Raw genomic sequence first — 12,354 nt, 5'->3', positions numbered from 1 at the left:
CACTTTAACATTGCGAGGATAACCCACTTTTACATTGCGAGGAAAACCCACTTTTACATTGCAAGGATAACCCACTTTAACATTGCGAGGATAACCCACTTTTGCATTGCAAGGATAACCCACTTTTACATTTCAAGGATAACCCGCTTTAACATTGCGAGGATTACCACTTCATATTGCGGGGATTTCCCACTTGTGACATTGAGGGCATAACACACTTTAACCATGATTGCGAGATTATGAGTTTCAAGTTTTTAAGTTTTATTTATAATAATAATGCAATTTTACTTGGCGGGGATTACCCGCTTTTACATTGCCGGGATTATAAGGTCTAACAAAATCAACAATATTGAACTAAGAAAGAGCTTAAGTAAAGATGTTTTAATAACATTTATACAACTCAATAGTATGATTAAATGTAAAGCATTTCGAATTAGGCACATGTACTTTATTTGAACAGGTAATTTGTAAAGCAAAGTCAGTATTTAAAAGGCCACTGTATGTTTATGTTAAAGCTAGAAGAATATGCTCTTATCTTCTAGTCCTTCCTCCACAGTTCTGTGTCTGCATAGACATGAAATTTATCATGAAGTATCACATATACGTGAATCACTTGTTGACACAGTAATTATACATGTATACAAACTCTCTTCATAAGGTGAATACATTTAAAGAAAAGGTAAGCCTGAATTGATATACGCCTTGCATTCACTTTCCATATACTAACGTAGCATATTCTCCAATGTCACGACAAAAGTTTAATAACCCATTGCTTTTATCCATGAAGCGTTGTACAGCTATTTTTCTACAAATTATTCTCCATTTCAAAGCTACATCCCTCATTTTCCTGTCGCCCTCTTTAATGACGTAAGAATCAGCTGGGCTATTTCCGGTATGCCAACCACGTTCTTGGCCTGGGCAAATATGGTGGGACCATCTTGGCGCATTAGTTTGGCGTCTCTGTCCATGACCTGTACCAAAAACAAATTACTGTGTTTTATTTTAAAGGGACTCGTTCTGACGTTATACGGTCAGACATCGAACACAAATAATTTTCTGTGAAATATACAAAATACATTACCAAAGTGTAAAAAACCAAAAAAAGTTTTTTTCTGTAACGAATCTCTGAACAATTATCTAATAGAATGTGTTACGCTTTGGTGTCATAATTGTAAAAAAAAAGTACCAAAATGTAAAAAAAAATGTGTCGGAGACTGGGTTTGAACCCGTGGCGCAAAAATTGCAGTCCAGCGTCGTACCCACTGAGGTACGACGGCTTACTCTGAATTGGTGACATAATTAAGCTATACATCTACCTCGGTAATATCACGTGATAACACCGACTAGCCAATCACGCATAAGGAATAAATTTTACCTGGTAGACATACCCAGTAATCTTTTTTAATTAAAAAGTACGAAATAACTGCTAAACTTAAATAAATTGTAAACTATGTGGTACTTCAGTTAACAAGTTTCAATGCATTGTACACATCGATGCCAAGTTTATGTCAGTTTTCGACAATTTTCTTCCCCCCCCCCCCCCCCTATTTCATCATACGGAGTTCAGCCCCTTTAAGTAATAAAGAAAACTAAATGGGTTTCAACAGTTAAAAAATAAATCGTTTTCTACTATAACTCTGTGAGGGAGTCCCTTCAAGTTACACTATAAAGAAAACTGTATCGTCGATGTCAAAGTTTCGTCTAGCATAATATCATGAATATGTAGTTTTTTTAAAGAAAACAATTGGATCCGATTGTCTGGGATGAAAGTATTCTCCTTGAATCAACCATAGCTAATTGGAATCCTCCGTATACTAGCTAATGGCTGTCAATCTAGATTTCCATTTTGTTTAACCATCGATGAAAGAAAATGAGCCGCGCTTTCTGATACACGATAAAAGCGTTTTCGGCACATAAGTGGTTTGTACGCAGAGCAAAAACCCATCTGAAATGGGGCAGTATCTGGCAATCGGATATTATATTAATTTTGAACACGGTGTTATACCTCCAATGGCCAGTTGCTCGGCTGTTTCTGATCCGATCTAGGTTAATAGTTGGTTATGGTAAAACTATAATTGGTATATTTTTTTAAATCATATATTAAAACTCGGTTTAGAAAAGTTGAGCAGACGGCCATAATGCCGGCTGGATTCAGGATAGCATTTATGGCGTGTTCATCCACAAGTGATGTAGGTACTTTCATGAAAAGCCTGAATTTGCTAATGAACTATACCTTGAGATCAGCTCCCACTGCTTCAGCGAGGTCCGTCTTGTTGATAACCAGCATATCGCTCTGTGTGATGCCAGGGCCACCCTTCCTCGGGACTTTGTCGCCCCCTAAAGGGTTTAGACATGTGAGATAAAACCTACATTCTCAGCCAATGAAATTGCAGATAGGCAATCATTAAGTACTAGACTTAATCTTTAAGATTTTCAACTTTCGCGTGCGTTTAAAGGTCCGCCTACTGTCCCTCAACTGAAGAAATACATTAATGGTTAAGAAGGGCTCGCTCAGTCCATTCTCTATAATTAAAATTAACTTTATGTCATCTAGTTATTCTATTTATAGACTTTATTACAACCTGATCTAGATTTATCTTAGTGCTAACCGGAATATCGCTCAATGAGATACAAAGCATCTTTTCATATTGTTTTTCTTGGTTATTTAACTACCAATCAGTACCAGTACACACCTGCGACATCAATGACGTAGATGATGTAATCGGCCAGTTCCCGGCTAAAGTTTGCTGCCAAGTTGTCTCCCCCGGACTCAATAATGATCAGCTCCGGGTTGAACTGGCGCGTCAGATCTTTGGACTCTTCCAAGTTCAGGGAGAAATCCTGAAGGATACGAAACACTTAATTTACACAATTTTGAACAGAGTAACGATTCACCTTTTAGTCAAGTTATCTTCCCCAAATTGTTTGTGTTAAAGTCCTTGATTCGGTCAATAATTATGCGAAAGCACTCGAGTATAACTTAAAATGTCAAGTACATCTTTGCTCTAACTTCTGTTCATCTTTTTATTAAAAATCTTAAAGATGCACACTCACTCCCAAATTAGTAGTACCACAATTAATACAACTGTTTTAATTTACTGAAAAGGATCACTGAATTTCGAAAACAGTGGTTCTTATGAAGGATACCGTGTTTAATTTGTTTAATTTGAAAGAAAGGTGCAGAAAACACGGTATTTCTACCATATGAGTTGATTATTGATCAATGTTGGTCTTTTAGCACTCACCAGTCATTTAATATTTGTGCGTTTTCATCTACAATAACAATCTTGGTATCTTGTTTTACAATCTTGTTATCTTTTTATCAGTAATTAATATTTTCCATAAATGCATTATTTCGTAATTAGTTAAAGATTCACGCTTAAAATGTATGCTTGTTATATGTGTATGTATTGGTTTGAAATACGAGTGTCACTTTAATCAATATAATTGTTGAGAGGATATGATTCTAACAAATAAACACATTTAGTATTTGGAACCGTGAACCACTGACTTTCTAGTGCTCCTTTCCTGTTATCGGGGAACCAACCAAATCCAATATGGCGCCTTTCCCCAGTGTGAAGTGTACATGTGTAGAATGGACTATTTTAAAAACTGTTTTATTATGTAGTTATTGCGCTAGTATTTTGAATTATTAAAGTAACAGCACGACATACAAATGCTAAGCTCTGACTGAGGTTCCGTAGTTGTTAGCTGAATATATTTTAGCTACATTAAGAGATTGTAGTTACCTCCCTTATTGCAGCATGTGGACATCCTCCCGTTTCAACAGCGCGCATGCGCTCTTCAGGTAACGCCTCGTTTCGAACAAGAAACTCCCAGTCCTCCCTGAACCACAAATTTAAAAAATGCAAATCATCGGCAAATAAATAAAACTAACGAGAGCGCCGTGGAGCAGACGCAAACGCTCGTCTATTTTATATTCAGTCGAAAAATTGGCAAAACTCAACAATTAACTAAACCAGCGATATGGGCTTTGGGGGAACATGTGTATTTTCCCTGGAAAACTCATGTTTCATTCGAATATCTCAAACGTCTTTTGAGTTTTGGCCAAGATAAGAAGAAATCCAAGACGACGGCACCAAAGCTATCCTTTTGGCTTCGGAAACATATATCAGTCATAAATATTCCGTGGAAACATATTCCCTTTGAAATAAGTTTTGGTAAATTGGATTGATCTTACCTACCTTGTAAAGATATCATTAGTGATAACACAGATGTTATGCGTGTCTCTCAGATATCTGCACAATGCGAGTACTAAGGCTGTTTTACCAGACCCCACAGGCCCGCCAATACCCACAGTGAATGCTCGCTGTAATAGAAATAAAGATTGCATTTAAGGTACAATGCTATGCCATAATGTTTTTGGAAGATGCTTATACATGCATTATAAGAATCAAATGATTGTCATACAAATGATGTTGGTCTCTCCCCGTACATTTCTCATGGTGTACTAGTTTGTTCCGTGTACCTGTGTCCATTCTGCTCGGTATATTTCAAGGTCTCTGTCCGTGTATTTTCATTAGATGACCAATTTTCAGTCTGTTCGGTGTATTCGTGGGCCTCTTTTCGTGTATTTTCATTAGATGACCAGTTTCCAGTCTGTTCGATGTATTCCATTGTCTCACTCCGTGTATTTTCAGTAGTGTTTTGCCTCCAGTCCGTTTGGTGTATTCCATTGTCTCACTCCGTGTATTTTCAGTAGTGTACCTGTCTCCAGTCCGTTCGGTGAATTACATTGTCTCTTTCCGTGTATTTTCAGTAGTGTACCTGTCTCCAGTCTGTTCGGTGTATTACATTGTCTCACTCCGTGTATTTTCAGTAGTGTACCTGTCTCCAGTCCGTTCGGTGTATTCCATCGTCTCACTCCGTGTATTTTCAGTAGTGTACCTGTCTCCAGTCTGTTCGGTGTATTCCATTGTCTCACTCCGTGTATTTTCAGTAGTGTGCCTGTCTCCAGTCTGTTCGGTGTATTCCATTGTCTCACTCCGTGTATTTTCAGTAGTGTGCCTGTCTCCAGTCTGTTCGGTGCATTCCATCGTCTCACTCCGTGTATTTTCAGTAAAGTGCCTGTCTCCAGTCTGTTCGGTGTATTCCATTGTCTCACTCCGTGCATTTTCATAGTAGTGTACCTGTCTCCAGTTTGTTCGGTGTATAACATTGTCTCACTCCGTGTATTTTCAGTAGTGTACCTGTCTCCAGTCTGTTTGGTGTATTCCATTGTCTCACTCCGTGTATTTTCAGTAGTGTACCTGTCTCCAGTCTGTTTGGTGTATTCCAATGTCTCACTCCGTGTATTTTCAGTAGTGTACCTGTCTCCAGTCTGTTCGGTGTATTACATTGTCTCACTCCGTGTATTTTCAGTAGTGTGCCTGTCTCCAGTCTGTTCGGTGTATTCCATCGTCTCACTCCGTGTATTTTCATAGTAGTGTTCCTGTCTCCAGTCTGTTCGGTGTATTCCATTGTCTCACTCCGTGTATTTTCAGTAGTGTGCTTGTCTCCAGTCTGTTCGGTGTATTCCATTGTCTCACTCCGTGTATTTTTATAGTACTGTACCTGTCTCCAGTCTGTTCGGTGTATTCCATCGTCTCACTCCGTGCATTTTCAGTAGTGTACTTGTCTCCAGTCCGTTCGGAGTATTCCATTGTCTCTTTCCGTGTATTTACAGTAGTGTACCTGTTTCAAGTCCGTTCGGTGTATTCCTTGGTCCCCCTTCCGTGTATGTTCAAAAGTATACCCGCCTCGAGTCCGTTTGGCGTATGCCTAGGTATCCTTCCGTGTATTGTAGCAGTTTACCTATCTCCAGTCCGTTCGGTGTATTCCTTGGTCCCCATTCCGTGTATGTTCAAAAGTATATCCATCTCGAGTCCGTTCGGTGCATGCCTAGGTATCCTTCCTTGTATTGTAGCAGTTTACCTGTCTCCAGTCCGTTCGGTGTTTGCCTAGGTATCCTTCCGTGTATTGTAGCAGTTTACCTATCTCCAGTCCGTTCGGTGTATTCCTTGGTCCCCCTTCCGTGTATGTTCAAAAGTATATCCATCTCGAGTCCGTTCGGTGCATGCCTAGGTATCCTTCCTTGTATTGTAGCAGTTTACCTGTCTCCAGTCCGTTCGGTGTTTGCCTAGGTCTCCTTCCGTGTATTGTAGCAGTTTACCTGTCGTAAGCTTGTTCCGAGTATAAATCTGCCTCCTTCCATGTCTTTTCAGTGGTTTACCTGTCTCCAGTTCGTTTGGTGTATTTCCTGTGGGCTAACTATCTCCAATCCTAAGCTGCGTGATGGTCCAGTTCTCTTTGCTCATTTCCCGTAAGTTACCTGCTTTCATTGAACGTCCCCTCTCCGTGTTCTTCCCGTAGTTTATTTGTTTACAACTTTGCTCTGTGTATTGGCCGTTCCCTCTCCGCGTACTTCAAGTAGTTTACCTGTTTTACAGTGTGCTCCGTGTTTTGGCCGTTCCCTCTCTGTGTACTTCCCGTAGTTTACCTGTTTTCCAGTCTGCTCTGTGTATTGGCCGTTCCAACTCCGTGTGCTTCCCAAAGTTTAGCCTTTTTCAAGTCTGCTCTGTGTATAGGCCGTTCCCTCTCAGTGTACTTCCCGTAGTTTACCTGTATTCCAGTCTGGTCTGTGTGTTGGCCGTTCCCTCTCCGTGTCCTTCCCGTAGTTTACCTGTTTTCCAGTCTGCTCTGTGAATCGGCCGTTCCCTCTCTGTGTTCTTCCCGTAGTTTACCTGCTTTCCAGTCTGCTCTGTGTATTGGCCGTTCCATCCCCGTGTACTAACTGTAGCTTACCTGTTTTCAAGTCTGATCTGTGTATTGTTTGTTCCCTCTCCAAGTATTTCCCGTAGTGTACCTGTTTTCCAGTCTGCTCTGTGTATTGGCCGTTCCATCTCCGTGTACTAACTGTAGTTTACCTGTTTTTAAGTCTGCTCTGTGTAGTATTCGTTCCCTCTCCGAGTACTTCCCGTAGTGTACCTGTTTTCCAGTCTGCTTAGTGTATTGGCTGTTCCCTCTCCGAGTATTTCCAATAGTTTACCTGTTTTCAAGTCTGCCTTGTGTATTGGCTGTTCCCTCTCCGAGTACTTCCAATAGTTTACCTGTTTTCAAGTCTGCCTTGTGTATTGGCTGTTCCCTCTCCGAGTACTTCCAATAGTTTACCTGTTTTCAAGTCTGCTTTGTGTATTGGCTGTTCCCTCTCCGTGTTCTTCCCGTAGATTACCTGTTTTGAAGTCTGTTCTGTGTATAGGCCGTTCACCCTCCGTGTACTTCCCGTAGTTTACCTGTTTTCAAGTCTGCTTAGTGTATTGGCTGTTCCCTCTCCGTGTACTTCCCGTAGTTAACCTGTTTTGAAGTCTGTTCTGTGTATAGGCCGTTCACCCTCCGTGTATTTCCCGTAGTTTATCTGTTTTCCAGTATGCTCTGTGTATTGGTCGGTCATTATCCGTACATTTCCCGTTAGTTACCTGTTTCCAGTCCGTTCGAAGTATGGGCTTGTCCCTTTCCGTGAATTTTCCTGGATTGTCCATCACCTCGTGCGTGTGTCCGTGCTCGTGCGAATGACCATGGTCGTGTCCGACGCCGTTTATGGACGGGACAGACCCCGCTGTAAACGGGAACAGATAAATGTTAACTCTAGCAGTGATTAACCTTATGAAATAGCATTTTGCAAAATAGTATTTAAACATATTTATGCATGTACTCTTCCGTACTTACAGTATAAATATCGTAGTACATGCGCTTATATGGAAGTACGGAAGGTGTTTTTTGAATCATGCCCTTGATTATGTAAGTTACGCGCTCAAATTCAGTGCTAAGAATTAGAAGACACACTCAAATCGAGTAGTGGTGGTATATATTGGACATGTTTTAATTGGACTGAATTTTGATCCACTCAATATATCAAATTTTAGGCGTTATTTGCACATCTTCGATTTTTTTTTTAAATTCCATCTGTCTTAAACTTATTGTGTGTAACCATCAAAAAATGATGATGAATACATATAGATCTAGATTTGCAATGTATAACATAATTGATGATTAAAGATGCTCAGATGTTTGCCTCACAAGTTTTTGTCCTTGCAGTAACGATATAATTGTTAATTATTTAGAAATATTCACCACCTATGTTTCAAGTTTCAAGTTTCAAGTTTTATTTACGAAATGTAACTGGTCATTCAACGCATATAGCATACGAGTAAAACAATAATTTTGCAATGTTGAATAAATTAATATTTCATTACATCATACATCATCGTGTGTTGAGTTTATTTAATAAGTGTATATGTAACTTATGACAAAATGTTATTGCTGTCGTGGAAATATATGCATCTCAAGCATCCATGATGATGATCTAATATTTACATATTTCGAGTATTTATTTATGGAAGTAAAAACAATCATTTGAACATGAAATTGTCTAACTTTATACTGCTTAATGTTAAACGAAAGGGAAGGAGAGAGATTAAAATAATAGCTATCAGCTTTCTCCTCAACCCTGACGATAATATTTGTATTACATGTGTTCTTTCAATGTATTTACGTAAACTAAATAATGTTTAAAGTAAACATTTCGCTCTCTCAAGGAAACAATAGCGAATGCGTCCCTTAAAATAACATTATAATGCGTCCTTTTAGTAAAACGTCCTTAAAATAACATTATTTTTTAGTATAAGGTTATTGTTGAAGCCGACAGCTATTCAACATTTAACCCATTGTTCAACCCTATGTTGTATTCTATGTTTCTCATACATGATTGCTTATAAGTAACAGTGGAGATAAAATATTGAGGCAAGTTTCAAAAACAACCGTAGAACAAAGAAATTGTATGGTATTTTGATAAAGTAATTTACAAATACAAGAGTCTGAATAGCAATAGGAACGTTTTTCAACAAAAGGCGTAAGGGTTAATATTGTTATAGTTTTTGCCCCTGGACACGCCCCTGTGTCGTTTCCTTTGTATAATCACAGCGCCTGCCCTCGATCAACGACAAATACCAGTTCAACCTACCTTGACCTCTGTTGTTTACTATACACGGGTTTTTTGGTGGGGGGTTACTTATAAAAGGATTAAACTAGGCCTTTAAAGGTGGCCCAGTCACCCTTTTATTTTCAGTAGTTCACACTTTGGAAGCGGATCAAATTTAGGAAAAAACATACTCCAGCTTCAACGTCTCGTTCAACCGTAACAAGATATGAAACAAAAACATGAACAATAACTTAAGAAAAAGATATAAAGCTGATAACCTGAAACACAAAAACATGTAACACAATCTTCCGAAAACAAACGAAGGTTCAAACATTCTTAAAGTCCTTTTTTACTAGTGTGTTATTCCGTGTACCTTTACCATTCTGTTATATCAGTTAGCAAATTTTACTAAAACAATTTGATTGCGAAAAAACTTATTTCATCGTCTCTTTTTGTTTTTGCACTTAGAAGATAAAAACAATTTAAATAAAAGAGCGGTATTCAACGAAAGTTTTCACATTTTAAACGACAATGTACAGTCAAACCCCGTTCGCTCGAACTCCAAATGACCGGCGAACAAAAATCAAGCCTCGAAAATATCGAGCCAAGCGGAAATGTCTATCGTTAGTTTAAAAAAATCTGTCCATTACATCTAATTCGAGGCAACGAGGAATTCGAGCCAAGCGTTACAATATGCTCAGCTTTGTTTCACACGTAAACGAGTTCGAAGAGAGACGTTTATTACACTTGTCTAGACTCATTGTAATATATTTGAGATGCGGTCCTTTCAACCCATGCTGCTAAAAGCAGTCATCGGAGCACCTCGACCATTTTCCATCGAAAATAACCTCGGGTGTATATGGATGGTTTACTATGTCAGAATTCTTTACAATCAACTACTCTGAAAGTAGATCGCGTAGTAATTTTAATTTAGCGGTTAGTCTTAGGACTCTTCCCTTAGTAATCTGAAGAACTTATGCAGTAAAATACTTCAATAGAAATCACCTTGAAGTTAGTAATAAAAAAGTCACGTTAAAAGAGAATAATTAATACTTTTTTTTAAATTTTACGAACTACGTTTTACTGTGCACCGACATATATCCGAGGCTAATCGTATGGCGGAGGTGGCCGATTTGTTCCGATTGTAAAGCTGTATTAATCTTTTTCTGATTTACCTTGAATAAAAGTACAATTCGGGTTCGAATCCATCTCAAGCAGATCTGAAATAAAACATAAGTAAGTTCTAGTTCAATAGGTTTTACTACGCAATTCTTATCCCGATTGGCAATGCATTAGTCCTGCACATATTCAGAGCGACTCCCGTAATGCGAACTGTTTTCCTTAATTTATACCTACATAATTTTATATATTTGGATTTCTTTTAACTGTTGAAACTTATCGTACAACACGTTGATGATGAGACATACATAGCTATGATGGGATCAGTTAGTGAAGGACAAAGTCACTGTTACTAAATGTACTTAAAAAATGGTCTCCGCTGAATAACTAGACTTATGAACAATAAAATTCTACAGTATAGTGCACAGTCGTTTGATGTCATATGACCTGTAAAACGTTTTGTGACATTTAAAGTATTGATTGTTTACTTCAGATTTATCAAAGGGGTCACTCCTATCAACGATCTAGCATAAACTAACTATCAATTACTGCAGTTTCACAATGTCAGAAAATATCGAAAAGGACTTTGATAAATCGGAAGAAAAATAAATTATTTTAGGGTAAATGTTACTTATATTCAACAGGTCATTTGACACCGAAGCAAGGGTCCATTCCCTTCAAACGGCTGTGGTATAGTGATGAAACTCACGTCCACATGGCCATTGTATTACAACACACTTATAGCATTGTAAGTATTCTTGCATTCGGAACACCTTGGCCTTTTTCAATCGAATGTATATGTACAGTTTACAATGTCAGAATTCTTCACATTTAACTACGCTGCAAGTAGATATCGCAGTAATTACAATTTAACAGTTAAACTTAATGACGTTTCTCTAGGGACTCTTAATTTTAAATGCAATAAATAACTTCACTGGCAATCGATTTAAACTTAGTAATACAAAAGTACACGTTAAAACACTGCGGTTAATTAATACTACTTAATACTGATGTACCGGCATACATCCGAGGTTGTTTTCGAATGGAACATGACCGAGGTGTTCCGAATACATGATCTAGGAGTCATTTTATTTGTGCATATCATAATTAAAAATATTTTCCCCGTACCCAAAATTGTTCTTCTGAATACAACCAATTCTAACATTTCTAGGCAATAGTATTGCTTAATAATTAAGTATGTCAACTTTCGCGGGTGTTTAAACTTCCGCCTACTGCCACCCATCATTTAGTCATATTTTGCGTTGACAATGTCTCAACCAATGAAGTTGTATACTAAGTCAGTAAGATGACCTGAATAATTAGCTTTATGATCAAGAAAGGCTCGTTCACTACGGTCACTGCCCATTCTTAATTATTTAGATATTACTTCAGCTCATCTAACTTTATCATCAAACATGAAATACTAGCGTACTGTCAACACTTGTGAATGTTGTTGACAGGTCGTTTATACCCTCAAACAAGGACGCTACCAAGTTTAAACATTCAGTCCCGGCTCAATGCTTCTTGTCGTACTAAATGAATGCACGCATGGTTGACTCTTCATATGTGACTTGTTCATGTTTGTATTTGCTTAATTTTAATAAAAAAAATATATTTCCGTCCGCGGACGCTAAACATAGAAACGACTTGTAATGGCCTTATATTAATACACGTGCCTGAGTTAAACCTACATGTAAAACAACAGTAAACACACAAGCGTATGCAGATGCATGCCAACAATTGTACTCGATGTATTATCCAGAATGAAGAACTATTCATAAAAAATATCATATCCCGTTATGCATTCACTCGAAATAAGGCTTACTAAAATATTACAATTTATACTCACATTCGTAGTTTTAAATTCCACACGATGATTTTAAATTTCTAGCTTTATGTACGTTTAACTTTACCTGGTATGATTAACTGATAACACTTGCATCGTGTCCCGTGAGGGAATAAATGCGCATACGCATCTTAGTAAACTGAGGCTTGTAGGGTACGCCTGCGCCTGGGAGGATTTTGATAAAATGTATCTTGTTCATGCATTCGTTATATATCTAATATTTGTTTATGTGCTGTCATTAGTGTACTTCCGAAAACATTTTGTCAATAATAACGAAAATTAAACAGGAATTAAAGCGGCAATATCTATGTCAAAAACAGTCAATTATTGTTTTAATACTATTTAATTAGGTGTATATTTTGCATGATTCCATCAAATCGACTGACCCTCACCTTTTTTCTTCTTTTTTCCT

The 12,354-nt window shown here is 38.0% G+C and overlaps 1 protein-coding gene across 1 annotated transcript; it reads right to left on the bottom strand.

The window, feature by feature from the left end:
- Positions 1 to 366: 366 nt before the first annotated feature.
- LOC128234240 (urease accessory protein UreG-like) lies at positions 367 to 12,065 on the bottom strand. The gene is made up of 8 exons (XM_052948349.1): positions 11,946 to 12,065; positions 10,153 to 10,197; positions 7,476 to 7,615; positions 4,206 to 4,330; positions 3,750 to 3,846; positions 2,694 to 2,841; positions 2,234 to 2,337; positions 367 to 971 (listed from the first exon to the last, which is right to left on the bottom strand). Exons 2-8 carry the CDS (start codon positions 10,184 to 10,186, stop codon positions 840 to 842), a joined length of 780 nt encoding a protein of 259 aa, XP_052804309.1. The 5' UTR covers positions 10,187 to 10,197; positions 11,946 to 12,065; the 3' UTR covers positions 367 to 839.
- Between the last annotated feature and the right edge of the window lie 289 nt (positions 12,066 to 12,354).

Source organism: Mya arenaria, chromosome 5 (genome assembly GCF_026914265.1).
Source record: "Mya arenaria isolate MELC-2E11 chromosome 5, ASM2691426v1".
NCBI lineage: Eukaryota > Metazoa > Mollusca > Bivalvia > Myida > Myidae > Mya > Mya arenaria.
Note: the sequence above shows the minus strand (reverse complement) of the source record. Positions and strands in the feature narration are given on the sequence as shown.